The following is an 18,544-nucleotide window of genomic DNA, read 5'->3' on the forward strand; positions in this document are numbered from 1 at the left end:
GAAACTACACTATGGGCTGTTGAATTCATTCAGCTTCTTATTTAAACTTGTGTCTGAAGTTTTGGTTTGTGTCTGTATGAAAGTTCCTCTCTCACATGAAAATTTAGCACAGGAGGTGGTTTTTAACCACACGCCACCCGGGACATTAGTGGTATCAGTTGTTGTGGCCACAGTTCATTGTGTTTTATGTGTACTAGTTACACATAACTAGTAAACAGGTTAGTCTCCCATTTACTACAAGTGAAGGGAAAACTTTGCCAAGGTCTTGACTGACATCGATTTATAACACTTGATGGGGTTTTTTCCCCTTACTCTGGGTACTTGGACTATAATAGAAATGAATTAGGCTTTTTCCTTTGCAAATGGAATAACCACACATTAACGCATCTTGAATAATAAAACAGCTAAACTTCCAGAACATGTTCTTATCCATTCCAGTCAGCCTGCCTTCATCATTTGGGGATGGAGAGAGTCTTTTCTTCCTAAGAGCTGTAAGCCAAAGTAGAGTTGTGTGAGAGCACCTTTGCTCTTCATTACAGCTGGTCAAGACTCAAACATCCTACCAATTGATTATGGAGGCTGCCTTCAGACCCAGAACACAAGGGAATGGTGCCAAAAGGAAAAAGACCCAGTGCACTGCAGCATTAGGTTGATAGCTGTTGCTTATCTCTAACAGGATTGTCTTTTTCCAAATGAACTGTCTTCAAGAATAAAAGTGAAAAGCAGGACTTCCCTCATGGTCCACTGGTTAAGGCTCCTCCCTTCCAATGCAGGGGCCACAGATTCTATTCCTGGTCAGGAAAGTAATATCCCACAAGCCACAGAGTGAAATTAAAAAAAAAAAAATAACAGTTTACCAAAATCCCAATTAAAAAGTGAAAGGCAACTAGTTTAAGGCAAGAACTACTAAGTGACAATTATCATTAAAGTCAAATCTTCAGAAGAAAAGTAAAGAAAAAAGAATAGTCTTCTGTTCCCATATTTGGCTTTACTTGACCATCTTTAGCCTCTGCTGCAGATCTGCTCTTTAGTTATGAAAGAAAAAGAAAAACTCACAAAGGCCCATACCCTCCAGTGTGTACATTCATTTTTCACAGTGTTCATCGTTGTGCTTATGTGCACACAGATTTGTAGCATTTTTTAAAAATTACTATTGCTATAGTCTTTTAGCAGCTAGACAGGAGTCAGTCATGTAGAAGTTACCATGATTTTGACCAATATGATTTCAATGTTCATATTTCTAACTTTTATTATAATAATCCTGTGAGAAATATGTTGGTTTAACAAGTAATGTCTTTTTGGGATTTGTAGAAGTTGGGTATGTTTGAGAGCCCTTTGTTTGGGGCTTTTAATATGTGTGTTACCCTGTTTTCCAGAAGGTACGTGGCAATTTACAGCCCTATGAGCAATGTCTTATGACCACCAACACTTTGTAACTTGTATAATGTGCCAGGCACTGTTCATATGAACTCATTTAATCTTTATAACAATCTTATGAGGTAAGCACTATTATTGTTCTCATTTTATAGAAGAGGTAGCTGAGGCACAGAAGTTATGGCAGATATTTTTACAGGAGGAAAAAGATTCCAGTTTGAGGAAAAATGAATTTTGCCAACTGAAGGTGAAGGTTGAAGGGCACCAGAGTTGTCACTATCACTGATGTCTGTTACAGCCAAAGAGATAAGGAGTATGGGATGGGATGGTCCCTCCCCCAAAACAGCTGAGATTTGGCAACAATGCAGGGGGTAGTTCCTTAGCCAATTAGGTCTCAGCCAGTGAGAAACACTTAGAATTAGAACCTTTGTTAAACTCACATATGGGACTTCCCTGGTGGTCCAGTGGTTAAGAATCCACCTGACAGTGCAAGGGGAAGGGATGTGGGTTTGATCCCTGGTCAGGGAACTAAGATCCCACGTGCCATGGGGCAACTAAGCCTGTGTGCCACAACCACTGAGCCTGCATGCTCTAGAGCCCATGCTCCACAGCAAGAGAAGCCACCGCAATGAGAAACCCACTTAGAGAAAGCCTGCATGCAGCAGTGAAGACCCAAAGCAGCCATAAATAAATAAATGAGCACAGGTGGACTTAACAGAACTTAGAAAGCAGATCTGGAATGGAGACTTTGTCCAGAAACCTAGGAGGGGCTCACCTGGTTAGATGATTACAGCCTAATCATTTGAACAGTCTGACAGCCCATATCATGACTGGTGCCCCTGAGTTGTGCTCCCTGATTCCACCCAGAAGGTGGACCAGCAAGTCAGGATGTAGTGGAAAGTTCTCCACCTGGGTAAGAGCCAAAAGCCAGGAGCAGGGGAGAAGGGGGTGGGGGTGGGGGAGTAAAGTGGGGAGGGGGAGAAAGAGAGAAAATGAGAATGTCCATTGGGTGGGGATTCTCACCAGGGACTATTGACCTTGTCACCAGAACAAGAAATCTGATGGGTTGACAGTCACTTAGTTCAATCCTCAGCTTACTTCTGGCTTAATTTCTCTCCCCACAGATTTTATAACACTTTGAAAGTGTCTCCACTCACAGACTCTTTCAGGCAGTCTGACTTAACCATCAGCCTAAGACATCAGCAGGGGGGCAAGTGGGGGACATATCAACAAGACATCCTGACAGCACTTCAGTGTCACAAACCTCTTTGGGAATTGTACCCACTGAACTGACCTAAAGCTTGTCCTCATTGCTTGCACTGATGTTTGAGTTTATACTAGACTTGGGAATTGATTCGGAGACAATGGCCCCTGGCTCATGTGGCTATTCAGGTTAAGACAGATAAACAAAACCTTAGACTGTATACTAAATCTATTTAAAATATAATGTATATACTAGATACTAAAATATACTTTTGAAAATGTTTGTGTATTCATAACAGTTGGGAAGGCACATAGCTTGAAGTCTAGATCAGAAAGACTGCTTTTGTTAATTTCTTGACTTGACTAGTGAAGACAATTCTTTGTGGCCTGAACTTACAGGAGGAGTTTAGAGAATTCAGTTCTCTAAACACAATTAATGGATTTGGAATGTATCTCAGTTCAGTTCAGTTCAGTCGCTCAGTCGTGTCCGACTCTTTGCGACCCCATGAATCACAGCATGCCAGGCCTCCCTGTCCATCACCAACTCCCGGAGTTCACTCAAACTCATGTCCATCGAGTCGGTGATGCCATCCAGCCATCTCATTCTCTGTCGTCCCCGTCTCCTCCCGCCCCCAATCCCTCCCAGCATCAGAGTCTTTTCCAGTGAGTTAACTCATCGCATGAGGTGGCCAAAGTATTGGAGTTTCAGCTTTAGCATCAGTCCTTCCAATGAACACCTAGATTCGATCTCCTTTAGAATGGACTGGTTGGATCTCCTTGCAGTCCAAGGGACTCTCAAGAGTCTTCTCCAGCACCGCAGCTCAAAAGCATCAATTCTTCGGTGATCAGCTTTCTTCACAGTCCAACTCTCACATCCATACATGACCACGGGAAAAACCATAGCCTTGACTAGACGGACCTTGGTTGGCAAAGTAATGTCTCTGCTTTTTAATATGCTATCTAGGTTGGTCGTAACTTTCCTTCCAAGGAGTAAGCGTCTTTTAATTTCATGGCTGCAATCAGCATCCGCGGTGATTTTGGAGCCCCAAAAAATAAAGTCTGACACTGTTTCCCCATCTATTTCCCATGAAGTGATGAGACCAGATGCCATGATCTTCATTTTCTGAATGTTGAGCTTCAAGCCAAACTTTTCACTCTCCTCTTTCACTTTCATCAAGAGGCCTTTGAGTTCCTCTTCACTTTCTGCCATAAGGGTGGTGTCATCTGCATATCTGAGGTTATTGATATTTCTCCCAGCAATCTTGATTCCAGCTTGTGCTTCTTCCAGCCCAGTGTTCCTCATGATGTACTCTGCATATAAGTTAAATAAGCAGGGTGACAATATATAACCTTGACGTACTCCTTTTCCTATTTGGAACCAGTCTGTTGTTTCATGTACAGTTCTAACTGTTGCTTCCTGACCTGCATACAGGTTTCTCAAGAGGCAGGTCAGGTGGTCTGGTATTCCCATCTCTTTCAGAATGTTCCACAGTTTATTGTGATCCACACAGTCAAAGGCTTTGGCATAGTCAATGAAGCAGAAATAGATGTTTTTCTGGAACTCTCTTGCTTTCTCCATGATCCAGCAGATGTTGGAATGTATCTAGTGCTCTCCAACGATGAAATCTTACTTCCTAGATTATATTGAAATGCTAGAACAGAACCATTTCCAGAAAACGAAGAAAATATTGTTACATCTACATGGGTAATAGGAGAAAGTGAAAGAGAAATTTTGTTTTCCTAGTTGTATGAACCAAATTCCTGTAGTGTTTCAAACTTAGTTCAGACATTGATAATGATTTTAATAATAGATGAACTTATTTAGCTCACATTCTGTGCCAAGGTACTGATGTTCAATATGTTGTCTATAATTAAGTTGGTTAATCCTCACAACCATATGACCTGCTATCATTTCCATTTTGCAGAGGATAAACCAGAGAGTTTAAATGACTTACCTACGGTCACACAGCTAGAAAACTGCAGAACCAGGGTTCAGACACTAGCTGTCTGGCTCCAGACTCTATACTTAAAGCAAAACACCTTGTAAGATTGTATGTGTGCCTGACTTCCTGCATCCTCAACCTCAGTTACCTCACCTGTAAAATGGAGTTTCTACCACCAACTTCAAGATCCTCTAGGAATTAGCAGCAGAGCATTTGTGAGCAGCAATATTTTATATAGTGGAGTCTCGACTGGCATTCACTCCCTTTCCCATGAGGAAAGGATTATTTTCATTTCTGAGAAAAAAAACTGAATCAGAGGATTATCATGACAGAGTTGGAAAGGCCCCAAGAAGCTGCCTCTTACAACCACCCTTTGGAAGGTCAAACTCCCTCCTCCAGCTTTCTTTGGTCACGTAGTAATATGTAGGCTGATTATCATTCAGTCCAATCCATCTCAATACAGGGAGGTAGGTTCCTCACCCAGTAAAAGGAAAACTTCTGACAGATCTTCAAATACAGCTGCTGCCAAGGTACCCCTTTCAATAAACTTCAAGACTCCTGAATCCCTGATTACCCTTCCTGGGTCCCAGCTTGACAGAGTTAGTCAAAGCTGCCTTCAAAATTTGATATAGAACAGAAGAACTGTGTCAGGCCAAGTACAACTACAGTAGAATAAAGGAATACTATCCCCTCCTTTCATCTGCATCTTCTACATCTGTGAATGTGACCCAAGTTTGTATTCTCCAAACAGCATTAAAATAGTCACGCCTATAATACCAGATCTCTGGTCTGCTCTTCAACCTCCAAAGCTGCCTGTTCATACTGACTGACTACAAAGAGGCCTTTGAGAAAATAAACACTGTGATAGCTCTCTAGGCCAGAGCAGGAAAACAAGGTCATGTGACCAAGCCCTCAAGCCCACTAAATGACTAAAACAAATCTCGAGTCAAAGCCTCAGAACTTTGTGTTGTGAACCATTCTCAAGTGTGAAATGCCAACTCAGTCAACTCCAGTTACTAACCTTGGGACTGTTCCCTGTTTCCAGCTTTTCCTCCCACCCAGACACTGTCAGATTGTCCTTCCTGACCCTTCTGTGTTGGGGCGTGCACATGTAACTACTCCCAGCCAACGAGTTCACCACTGGGTCACAGCATTTAACTGCCAGTGCAAAGACAGACCCTCCAGAGCTCTTCCCCTCTGGCTAGGCATCCAGGGACCACTAGCTGGGTACCCAGGGCCTTCTGAGAGCAGAGCCCACCTGCCAAATGGGATGGAGTATAGCCTGAGAGAGACAAAAATCTTTATTTTTAAATCACTGGGATGGTGGTGAGTTTTGCTACCTCGATATAACTTCGTGTCTCTGATAGGCTTCCCTGGAGGCTCAGTGGTAAAGAATCCGCTTGCCAATTCAGGAGACATGGGTTTGATCCCCGGGTCAGGAAGATCCCCTGAAGAAGGAAATGGCAACCCACTCCAGTATTCTTGCCTGGGAAATCCCCTGGACAGAGGAGCCTGGAGGATCACAGTCCATGGAGTCGTAAAAGAGTCAGACGTGACTTAGCAACTAAACGACAAACTCTGACTGACACAGCTCCGTGATTAAATTCCTGAAAAGAATGGGATTTCCCCTCAATATTTCCTAGATCTTTCTCATACCCCCTGGCAGCATCTAAGAGCTGACAACCATCTCTTTTTCCTTCTCCCCTCTCCTTTTTTTTTTCCTGATTGGACTTAACAGCTTTCCTTGAAATGAAAATGCTTAGGATTACAAAAGCCCAGAAGTTACTGATAAACCAGGAGAAAGGCCTCCTCCTGATATCTTAGTCAACAGCTATTCCAGCAGCTGAAGCAAGAACCTGGGCTATGCACCCTCAGTGAGCTTCTGCCCTCCAGCTTCAGAGGTTCCAGGGCCACTTGCCCTGTGAGCCCAGAGCAGGCAGAGAAAGGCAGTGGAAGGGAGGGAGGAAGATACCGTCAAGAACAAACTGAGGTTTGTGTAGCCCCGTGGTTAAGTTCAAGGTGTCCCCAGGAATGACTCTGCTTGGTGAAACTGGTTCATTCCAGGCAGAGCTGACTCAGGAATGAAATTCCATAAACACCCTCCCAGAACAAGCACCTCTAGCTGCAGATGTGCAGTCACTGTTGACACACAGGTCCTGACAGGAAATGAATAGTGCTGTCTTATTTTAAACGTTAACAAGTTGCTTTTTGCTCCGTGAGTCATGGGGCAGTAAAAACCCTACAGAACACTTGGCAGACCCAGAATGTCCAAGTCACAGGGCTGTCGGGCATCTGCCAGGCATCCTGCCCATTTATGACACAGTCACTCCAGTGGAGGGACTCCCGCCTACACCCCCACCTTCTAGGGACCCGGGGGACCCAGCACTTACTCACTTAGAGTAGAATCAGGTTCCTGGGCTCCACCAACCCCCATAACCCATCAACTTCAGACCAAGGTCTTTGGAGGAAGAAGTTTAACTTAAATCTGATGGGATTCTAAAACCTAATGACTTGGCAGAGTTGGATAGAGGGGGTTCAAAAGCTGGAATAAGTACATCTATTTTTCTGTAAGGCATTTGAGAAAGAATAACTGGTAATCATTCAACTCTGTCAGTCCCTACTAATGGAAATAAACAAGGCCCCCTAGAATTGAGAAAATACTTCTAGAACATTTTTTAAGACCCTTCCCATCACTCAAAGCCCTCCCTCATTAGGATTCCATAAAGTCTAAAAGTATAAGCTATTCTTCAATCTTTATCATTGTATTTCCCGAAGTTCCTTCAAAAGATACTCCAAGGAGAGGTAATATTCATGCACCAGATATGAGCTATATGCCCAGAACTTGCTGGGACCTGGGGATACACGAGTGAACAAGTCAGGGGATGTGCCTTTGTGACACCTGGATTCCAGTGAGAAAGACAAGAAAACTGCCGATAGCAATAAGTGCTCTGCTAGAATTGAACAGGGTGATGTGACGGTAACTGTTGCTGGCATCTGAGCTGAGACCTAGAGGATGAAAAGGAGTGGGACAGGGCTTCTCTGGTGGTCCAGTGGTTGGGAGTCTGCCTTGCAGTGTGGAGGACACTAGTTCAATCCCTAGCCTAGGAGGATCCCATGTGCAACTGAGGAAGAAATCGCTGCAAGTTTTCTTGAATGTATAAAAAACATGCAGCCACAGATTCAAGATGCATGAATTAGTAATTAAAGGTAGCCATAAGGACTTCCCTGGTGGTCCAGTGGCTAAGACTCCACACTCCCAATGCATGGGGTCAGGCTTCAATCCCTGGTCAGGGAACTGGATCCCACATGCTGCAGCTAAGACCCAGCACAGTCAAATGATTAAATAAAATTTTAAAAAAGGTGACCATAAAAACTCTGCCACTTCACTCACTGAAAGATAGAGTCTTATTATTCTCCTCTTGCATCTGCCTGGCTTCAGTGACCAACTTGATCAATGGGCCACAGCGGAAGTCACACAGCATGACAGCTGAAGCTACATCAAGACTATTCAGCTTCTATTTTGGTCTCTTGGTCTCAGGGGAAACCCAGCAACCTTGTAGAAATCTGACTAAAGAGTTCTCAAGACTATATAAACAAGGACACGTTGCCTCTAGCCCTCCAACTGTCCCCCTAACACTCACATTATGAATGCCTATAAGCAAAGACATCTTGCACTCTTCAGACCAGCCCAAGTTTCAGCTAAATACCACCAAGAAGCTTCAGTAAATTCCCACATGGAATGCAAGAATCACTCAGCTGAGACCTGCCTAAATTTCTGACCCACAAAAATGAGATAAAAAAATGGCTCTTTCTTTAAGTCACTAAGTTTTGGGGCAGTTTGCTACACAGCAGAACCAGAAAACTATCTCAGCAGCAAAAGTGCACAGAGCACCATCCAGTCTTCTTCCTTTAAGGAGTCCTGCTACTTCTGTGCTCTCTTTTCTGGGATGTGGTGGGAAGCAAGTTCCCATTCCTCCTCAAGTGAGGACCAGCCATCGCCCCACTAAAACTGCTTCCTTGGCTGAGGCCAGGAAGCACTTACTAAACTTCTAGATGGGCGCTTCCTTGGTGGTCTAGTGGTTAAAAAGCCTTCTGCCAATGCAGGGGACACCGGTTCAATCCCTGGACTGGGAAGATTCCACATGCTGTGGAGCAACTAAGGCCCTGTACCACAACGATTGAGCCTGTGCTCTAGAGCCAGGGAATGCCAGCTATTGAGCCTGCACACAGAAACTACTAAAGCCTGTGTGCCTAGAGCCCATGCTCCACAAAAAGAGAAGCCATCACGCAAGAAGCCTGCGCATCACAGTGACGAGTAGCCCCCACCTGCTGCAACTAGAGAAAGTTCATGCATAGCAATGAAGACCCAACACAGCCAAAATAAATTAATTTATTTGAAAAAAAACTGCAAAGAACACAACATTTTTTAAAAAATAAAAAATAAACTTTTAGACGCCAGCTCTGCTCTGGCCAGACTTGGAGAGGGAGCCAGGAAAACCAGTGAGCTCTACAAAAGGAGAGTGTTAGTCGCAGAAAGCTTGAATAGCAGCTCCCAGGGAACACAACAGAGAGGCCAGCATCCACTGTGCTCTTTCCTTGACGGGACCAGACCTAGGGTATGGCCAGACTCAGTCTCTGTCCGAGACCTTTCCAGTCTCAAGGCATCTGAAGGCAACTGTAAACCTGACACTGGCCGTGAAGCTGGTACAGGTCGCCTCCCTGGTGTCCCAGAACCTCTGTGGTAGGCAAGGGCAGGAATACCAGTGAGGGGCAACGGTGGCTAGAAGAACCTGGTGGGGGCCGTGGTCAGTGTCACTCTGGCCCAGCCCTCCAGTGGCTCTATGGCCAGCCCCTCTGGACTGCAGGAAGTGTATATTGGGTCTCTTTCTGTAAGATGCCCACGATTCGATGAGCAGACATCCTCAGCGGTCACACTCAGGGGAAGGCTGTCTGTCCTGGCTTTGGAAGGGGTGAGGTCAAGGCCATCCAAGGGACAAGTTGTGACTCTGCCTCAGAGGGAGTCACTTGAAGACCATGGAGAGAGTAGGTGGTAACAACACTTCACCATCCGGAGATGCAGCCACCTGCAGAGGTGACCCCTGCCCTTTATTCCATAGGAAGCGTGCTGTTTCACCAGGAAAGACTCTTGTCTGAACAGGCATTTGTCCATTTGCTGGCATCCTCCAGGATTGCTCTTCACCACCTGGGAAGGGCTGGGAGAAAGTGGTTGGCTGATCCCATCCTCTGAAGTGCCTTCTAGGCTTCTCCATCCTACAGAGGAGGACCAAACTGCCCAGTGAGTGGCTGCCAGAGAGCTTCTTATAGGAACCACAGTGCTGGAAGGGCTTAACTGGCTGAGGGCCTGGCAAGGCTATTTTTTCTGGGTTCTCTGGCCACCTCGGATCAGAGATGGCTGTTTCCACTGGGGCTGGAGCAGGCTGTTTTTCTAAAACCCTTCACACTTGCTTCTAGTGATGCGGTGACCAGGCTGTCATCTTCTGCAGGTTTGCTGAGGAACATGAAGAAGATTGCTCCAGAAATGCCAAGTTTCCTCTCTGCTTGAGTCTATGGCCCATTGATGCTGGCAGTGGGTGTGGAGGAAGGTCTCTGAAAAGGGACGGGAGACTGTGATCGTGAGGCTTCACAATCCTTTGCCCTGAATCTGCTCTGGGGTCTCAGAAGACATAACACTTCCCCTGGAGGCCCCGTCTCCCTCCTCGAGCACCGTGCTAACAGCCAAAGCTAGAGTGACGTCAACATGCACCCTTTTCATCCAACAGGCAGGAACCAGCTTGCTTTCTGCCATAGGGTAGACCCCCCCCCCCCCGCCGCCGAAACACTATCTTGTAGGAATTTACCCCACGGTCATCATTTCCTGTGACCATAAAGCCACTGACATGGACTTTGGGGGCCAGCCCAGATGGTCCAGCTGCATCAGATGTTCTGAAGACACTGACTCTGCATCATCAGGATGGAGAATTCACACATCTAGCTTTTCAGGACAATATGGCATTTCTGTCCAAGAAGGTCCAAGTCCTGCAAGAGAAAAACAACCAGGTAAAGGCACTGCGAAGAAACCCTGTCCTAATGAGTGCTCTGAAGAGCAAAGCTCGTATTTTTCTTTTTCATACTTGTCCTGTGCCTGGCCTAGGAGACTAACAGCTTTAAGCTGTTGTGGGGAAGATGTGAGGAGAGCTTGTTTAAAAAATATGAGCAAAAAGACATCACATCCAACTTGTGGGAGATGATGCTCCCTTTAGCTGGCAGTTAGGACTGATTCCCTCAAAGGGGAGGGACATGGGGGGATTAAGGATGAAGGCACTCACAGGGGAAAAGCATCTTCATAGAAGACATTGCAAAGGAAGCTCTGGTACCTGCTCAGACTAGATGGGTGGGGACAGGGGGACAGGGAGACAGGGATGCTCAGCATGAAGACAACCAGAGAAGTTATAAGGGCTACACCAAGCTTCGCCATTTTGCCACCTGTGATATTGTAATTTATAACTGTGTATTTGGTCTTCCCCGCTCCTGGCACAGAGCTCCTAAAGAGACTCATACATGTGTCCTTTATGTTAATAACATTTAGAAAGCACCTAAAGATGAGGAAACCAACCAGGTGATTAGAGGAATGGAAATTTCAGTTCCACCACAGGAGCTCTGGGGAAGAAATAGGGGCTGGAAATTGAGTTTAGCTACCAGTGACTTAGTCATTCATGCTATGTAGTGAAGCCTCCAAGAACATCCAGAAGGATGGGATGCAGAGAACTTCCAGGGAAAGAACGCACAGAGGTGCTGGGAGAGTGGTGCCCTCAGAGCTGGAAGCTCTGTGTCCCTTGTCCATACCTTGCCCTGTGCATCTCTCCCATGCGGCTGTTCCTGAGTTACAGTAACCAGGTTACTGTAATTAGATTACAGCAACCAGTAATCTAATCAGTAACCTTTCTGAGTTCTATAAGCCACTCCAGCAAATTAACCAAACCTGAGGAGGGGTCATGGGAGCCTCTGATGTACAGGCCGTAAATCAAAGGCACAAAGGACAACTTGGAGTTGTGCCCTCTAAAGTGAGGGCAGATGTGTGGGACTGAGCCCTTAACTAGTGGAATCTGATGCTGTCTCTGGGTAGATAGTTTCAGAATTGAGTTGAGTTGTAGGCACTCAGCTAAAATTCACACACACACACACACACGTCCATCCAAAGCTCCCTAGCAGGCAGGAAGCTCTCTTAAGGGGTGGTTCTTATCAGACTAGTAGCTTCACTCCCTGACTTTCAGTTTCCTTGTCTTTAAGACTGCTGTTTCTGATATCCTATGACATCCCTTATAAGTGGAACCTAAAAATAAATAATACAAATGGACTTAAACTTACAAAAGAGAAAGAAACAGACTAGAGAAGGGAGTTATGCTTCCCCTGGGGAAAGGATGGGGGAAGTTAGTGACTTTGGGATGGACACGTATACACTGCTATATTTAAAACAGATAACCAATAAGGACTTACTGTACAGTACATGAAACACTGTTCGATGTTATGTGACAGCCTGGATGGGAGGGGTGTTTGGGAGAAAATAGATACATGTGTATGTATGGCTAAGTCCCTTCACTCTTCACCTGAAACTATCCCAACACTGTTAATCAGCTATACCTCAATACAAAATAAAAGTTTAAAAAAAAAAAAAAACTTTAAGACTGCAAGAAAAGCAAAACAGCAAACCAAAAAAAGACTCCATTTATGCTTCACAGGGTTTGAGCCAAGGTTTAATCCATAGCATGATTTTCTATGTTCTCACAGCTGTTTTTATTCTATTGGGAGTGGATGGGGTGGGGATACTCAGAGAAACTTAGCTGTAGCCTTGAGAACACAGTTCAGTTATGGGAAAATGATGACATTTATAAGGAAAAAAGCTTATGAGGCAGCCTCTTATGGCCAATGTGGAGTTGAGAGAAAGGAACCCTTCTGGGTTGTTAGCATCCTTCCTGTGGGTGTGGAACTGCAGGCAGAGGCCTTTAGACTAGAGCAAAGGGGGTCTCTAGTCACCTAAACTCAGAAGCCACTCTGAGCCTTCTCCACCCCAGAGGAATCCATCCACTTGGCCTCTTGCTCCCTCCTTCGAAACACCTGCAATCAAACTACTTTTTCCTCCTACCTCTATACCAGATCTCTCGCATGGATTATTCTAATACCTTTCTAACTTGCTCTCCCTGCTTCTGCTCTCATGGAATGGTCCATTCTTCAGAGTGATTCTTGTTCAGAGAGACACACATCATGCAAACCAACACCCTCCAGCAGGCTGCCCTTACTCCCAGGCAAGTCACCTGAACAGGATCAGTAAGGCCTTTCTTGATCCAGCCATTGTCTCCCAGTACTGCCTCTCTCCCCCTTGCACTGGCTTCCATTCTCTTCTTAGAACATTCTGTTGCCACCTCAGGGACCTCAGGGATTCAGCACTTCTGTTCCCCCTTTCTGGGGCAATCTCCCTCAAGTTCATGTAACTTTCTCCCTTATTTCAACCAGCTTTCTGCTCGAGTATCACCTCTGATAAATCTTCTCTAATCACAGTCCAAAAAAGGCCCTTCCCCATCACTTATATTTTTCCTCCTCAAATATACAACTACTAGATATTTTTATGCTTAATTGATGAATTGTCCCTCAACTAGAACACAAGCTTCGTGGACGTACACACCTTGATTTAGTGCACCTCTGCATCCCCAGGGCTTAGCAGAGAGTAGCACCTAGGAAATGGCAGTGGTTCAATAAATGTTGCCCAAGTACATGAATAAGAGCCTGTTACTCTAAATGTCCATCAACAGAGGAAAGGATAAAGAAGATGCGGTACATAAACACAATGGAATATTACTTGGCCATGAAAAAGAATAAAGTGAAGCTCTACATTCAGAAAACTAAGATCATGGGATCTGGTCCCATCACTTCACGGGAAATAGATGGGGAAACAGTGGAAACAGTGTCATACTTTATTTTTTGGGGCTCCAAAATCACTGCAGATGCTAATTGCAGCCATGAAATTAAAAGACGCTTACTCCTTGGAAGGAAAGTTATGACCAACCTAGATAATATATTAAAAAGCAGAGACATTACTTTGCCAACCAAGGTCCGTCTAGTTAAGGCTATGGTTTTTCCCGTGGTCATGTATAGATGTGAGAGTTGGACTGTGAAGAAAGCTGATCGCCGAAGAATTGATGCTTTTGAACTGTGGTATTGGAGAAGACTCTTGGACTGCAAGGAGATCCAACCAGTCCATTCTAAAGGAGATCAGTCCTGGGTGTTCATTGGAAGGACTGATGCTAAAGCTGAAGCTCCAATACTTTGGCCACCTCATGCAAACTCACTGGAAAAGACTTTGATGCTGGGAGGGATTGGGGGCAGGAGGAGAAGGGGACGATAGGGAATGAGATGGCTGGATGGTATCACCGACTCAATGGAGGTGAGGGAGGCCTGGCATGCTGTGATTCATGGGGTCGCAAAGAGTCAGACACAACTGAGTGACTGAACTGAACTGAACTGAATGCTATTTATAGCAACATGGATGGACCTAGAGATTATCATACTGAGGGAAGTAAGTCAGAGAAAGACAAATATCACTCATATATGGAATCTAAGTTTTAAAAAAGATACAAGTGAAACTTACAGAAGTAGACTTAAGATATTGAAAACAAACTTATGGCTACTAAAGAGGGAAAATGGGAGGAGGGATAGAACAGAAACTTGGGATGAACACACACACACACGACTATACATAAAATAGGTAATCAACAAGGACCTACGGTATAGCACAGGGAACTCTACCTGATATTGTGTGATAACCTCTATGAGAAAAGAATCCAAAAAAGAACGAATATACATATGTGACTGTGTGTGTGTGTGTGTGTGTGTGTGTATCCTAATACACCACACGGATCCTAATAGCTGATCTTTGTTCATAATTTTGTCATCTCTTCTTTCATCATCTACACCCACCTTTGCTAAAGAGTACCCTCTATTGACCCCTTTACCTAAGTTCTTCCAACTCAAGTCTTACCTCCTCTGTGGAGCCTTCCATGACTGCACTGGTCTCCCCAATGCCCTTGTCCATGGAACTGCCCCACAGTTCAGACACTAGATCTCTTTCTAATTGCTAGTTTTCCTAATGACTCTATACACTTGTCTTACCTCATCTCAAACCAGAAGCAGAAGAGAAAGTCCAAGTTGTGAATCTCTACATTAAGAGCTCAGAACTATGGCAGGACCAAGATTCCACACAGCCTGCTGCTATGTAACGCTACCATCCAGAAATGACCCCTAGCTTTAGGAACTCACACCCACTGGGAAACCCTTATGCGTATCTAGTGACTGCCGGGATATGATGTCATCATGGGCCATTAAGACCCCAGAGAGACTAGAGATAGAAGAAGGAAACAGCAGAAAATTCACTCTTCACCTGAAGCTTTTAAATCCTGGCCTGCCAGAAATACACTACTCAATGACATACCAAGAGCAGCATTCTCCTTTGTCCTCTCTCCTTGGGCCAACACAACAGATTCAAGGCAGAACATGTGCCAGAAACCAGGCAGATGGGGTTCATCCCCGACAGAAACACCAGGTAGTCAGCCAGGTGTTAAGCAACTCTCATTGCTGATGTCTGTATATTAATGTCACCTGACCCCACTCAACACCAAGTCAGTCAGAATGTCTAGGGGTGACACCCAGGCAGGGCCTTGATATTTTTTTAAGATGTGGGAGTTGAACCATAAAGAAGGCTGAACACCAAAGAATGAATGCTTTCAAACTGTGGTGCTGTAGAAGACTCTTGAGAGTCCCTTGGAGATCAAACCAGTCAATCCTAAAGGAAATCAACCCTGAATATTCATTGGAAGGACTGAAGCTGAAGCTCCTATACTTTGGCCACCTGATGCAAAGAGACGACTCATTGGAAAAGACCCTGATGCTAGGAAAGATTGAGGGCGGGAGGAGCAGGGGACAACAGAGAATAAGATGGTTGGATGGCATTACTGTCTCAATGGACATGAGTTTGAGCAAACTACAGGAGATACTGAAGGATAGGGAAGCCGGGAGTGCTGCCTTACATGGGGGTCACAAAGAATCGAACATGACTTAGCAACTGAACAACAACTCTGAAAGGACACATCAACCCTCTGTATCTGCCCCTGCAGAGTCACTGTAAGAAGGAGTCTGCCTTCCTTAGAAAAATGTCACCACTGCTTACAATTTCAAGTCAGACTACAGCCCGTGGGCTTCATCACTGGATTGGGCTCTGCATTTCCCTGGCTCTCTAAATAGTGTAAACATCTTCTTCTATCTCTAGAATTTTGAGTGTCATTCTTAACATATTTCTCGAGGTTCTCAGGACCATACATCTATATAGACACTAAAATGCTGCCCTGTTGAACCCTGGTGTCTCCCTTGGCTTTGTCTGACTTACCAGTCTGGACTTCAAAATCATTTTCCGGACAGTCTCCTAACTGGTGCCCTGATTCCAGTTCGAATCCCTCCACACAGCTTCAAAATGATCTTCCCAAGATGCAAGACAGGGCATACCCTGCTAATCCCTCCCCTGGCCTGGCACAGAAGGCCTGGCTCACAGACACCTGCCTACATGTTCCTGGGTCTACCTCAGGCCACTCCTACCCCCACAGAATGCCCCCCACCCCCTCTCCAAAGGGCCTGCTCAGTGCCACACCCTAGACCAAGCAACTTCCATGCTTGGAAATAATATATTGGGTCAGCCAAAAATTTGGGTTTTTTCTATAACCTTTCCATAACCAAATGAATTTTTTGGCTGACCCAAAGTGTATGTGTGTGTATGCTTAGCCACTCAGTCATGTCCAACTCTTTGTGACCCCAGGGACTGAAGCCTGACAGGCTCCTCTGTCCATGGACTTTTTCAGGCAAGACTAGTGGAGTGGGTTGCCATTTCCTACTCCACGGGATCTTCCCGAACCAGGAATTGAATCCATGTCTCCAGCACTGGCAGGTGGATTCTTTACCCCTATGCCACCTGGGAAGCACAATCCTATATTCTACATGGTGACTCAGACAGTTAAGAATCTGCCTGCAATGCAGAAGACTGGGCTCGGCCCCTGGGTTGGGAAGATCCCCTGGAGAAGGGAATGGCTACCTACTCCAGTATTCTTGCCTAGAGAATCCCATGGACAGGGGAGCCTGGCAGGCTACAGTCCATGGAGTTGCAAAGAGTCAGACACGACTAAGCGACTTTCACTTTTCACATATATATATTCCATCTTAACCATTTTTAAGTGGTGCACTCTTCATCCAGTGGCATTAAGTACATTTATAATGGAGTACAACCATCACCACCATCAATCCACAGAACTGTTCATCTTGCAAAACTGCGACTGTACCCATTAAACACGAACTCCCCATCCCCCTCCTCAGACCCAGACAACCACCCTTCTGCTTCCTGTCTTTCTGAATTTGCCAACTCCAGGTGGTTTGTGTAAGTGGATCCTCTGCAGCCTGCAGAACCCTCTCAGGCCTCAGTACTAGACATTTCCTCTGCCTGCAACGCCCTCTTCTGACGTTCAGATTCCCATTCACCCTGTAAGACCCAGTGTTTCTCTTCCTCTGAAGCATCCCTTGACAACTCAGTCAGGCTCATCCCACATGCCCTCACTAGGCGGTCCTGGCTGACCTAGCAAAGCCTTCAGTTTGTACACACAAGCAGTCATTTACAAATTCCAAGCTCTGGGCGGCAGGGGCCCTGGGCCTTTATTTTCTCACCAAGGCCTCTGTTGGTGCTGGAGAAGACTTGAGAGTCCCTTGGACATCAAGAAGATCAAACCAGTGAATCCTAAAGGAAATCAACCCTGAATATTCACAGGAAGGACTGATGCTGAAGCTCCAATACTTTGGCCACCTGATGTGAAAAGCTGACTCATTGGAAAAGACTCTGATGCTGGAAAAGATTCAAGGCAAAAGGAGAAGTGGGTGACAGAGGATGAGATGGTCAGATAACATCATTGACTCAGTGGACCTGAGTTTGAGCAAACTCTGGGAGATGGTGAAGGACAGGGAAGCCTGGCGTGCTGCAGTCTATAGGGTCACCAAGAGTCAGACACGGCTTAGGGACTGAACAACAATAAGGCCTCTGCACTGTGCAGAGCCAGGCTCATTCACTGTCTGAGGCACCCTCCCTCTGTCCCTCAGCCCCATCGATCCAAGACAAGCATGTCCTAGGCTCCACCCAGCACTCCAAGCCTCTGTTTTTCATTACATTGGCAAAAGGCAGTTTAGCCACTTCCCAGGAAACCTGCCACATATTCCAGCAGCTTAGATGGCTTCTTCTCGAACAAGTGTGATTGGTGGCCCAAATGTGTCCACTGGCCCAGGTCCTGGCCCCACAGGGGAAGTGCAGACAGGTGCTGGTGATCAGCAGACCCTGCCAGGACCAGCACGACGTCTCTGCCTAGCACAGCCGAGTGGAGAGCAAGCAAAGTAGAAGAGTCACAGTTGTTAACCCTCTCCAAGTAATCATTATGGTCGTGCATTTGTCTCCAAACACCCTGTGCGTGGATGCACCAGTGTGGGTGCGTGGGTGGGAATGGTAGGGGGTGGTCTTTGCACTTGAAGGAAGTTATAGTGGAAGATGCAGAGAAGGAGACAAGAGGAGGGTAATGAGAAAGAAAGGGGGTCTCCAGCAGGATGTTTGGACAAAGGCAAACCCCAAGCCCATGGCCCTTCAGCCTTCAGGGTCACAGGAATTATGAAGGCTGAGAAGGGGCCTGCCTGAGATGTAAGATGACATGCCACAGCAGGGCTGGGTATCAAAAACACAATACTGAGGGAAAAAAAGCATCACAGAAGAGGACTACATTCTATTATACACATTGTTAAAAACTAGCAAAAGTAAATGGCATATTATATTGGAATGCATATAAAGGTGGTAACGCTGTGAAGGAAAACAAAAGAATGATGTGCTGAAATTCAAGTCTTAGGGAAGATTTATTTCTACTCAAGCCCAGTGTGGAAAGCTCAGGGGGACAGGTCTTCATTAA

At 45.5% G+C, this 18,544-nt stretch overlaps 1 protein-coding gene across 1 annotated transcript in view; it reads right to left on the reverse strand.

The window, feature by feature from the left end:
- Window positions 1–8,935: 8,935 nt before the first annotated feature.
- Window positions 8,936–18,544, reverse strand: part of LOC148776135 (uncharacterized) — an 87,287-nt gene continuing 77,678 nt past the window's right edge. The window contains exon 4 of the mRNA XM_088841783.1: window positions 8,936–10,556. Within this exon, the coding sequence (XP_088697909.1) occupies window positions 10,517–10,556 (40 nt within the window). The 3' untranslated portion in view covers window positions 8,936–10,516. The remainder of the gene's footprint in view (window positions 10,557–18,544) is intronic.

Source organism: Moschus berezovskii, chromosome 11, assembly GCF_049115385.1.
Source record: "Moschus berezovskii isolate FMDL1 chromosome 11, NW_MosBer_1.0, whole genome shotgun sequence".
Taxonomy (NCBI): domain Eukaryota; kingdom Metazoa; phylum Chordata; class Mammalia; order Artiodactyla; family Moschidae; genus Moschus; species Moschus berezovskii.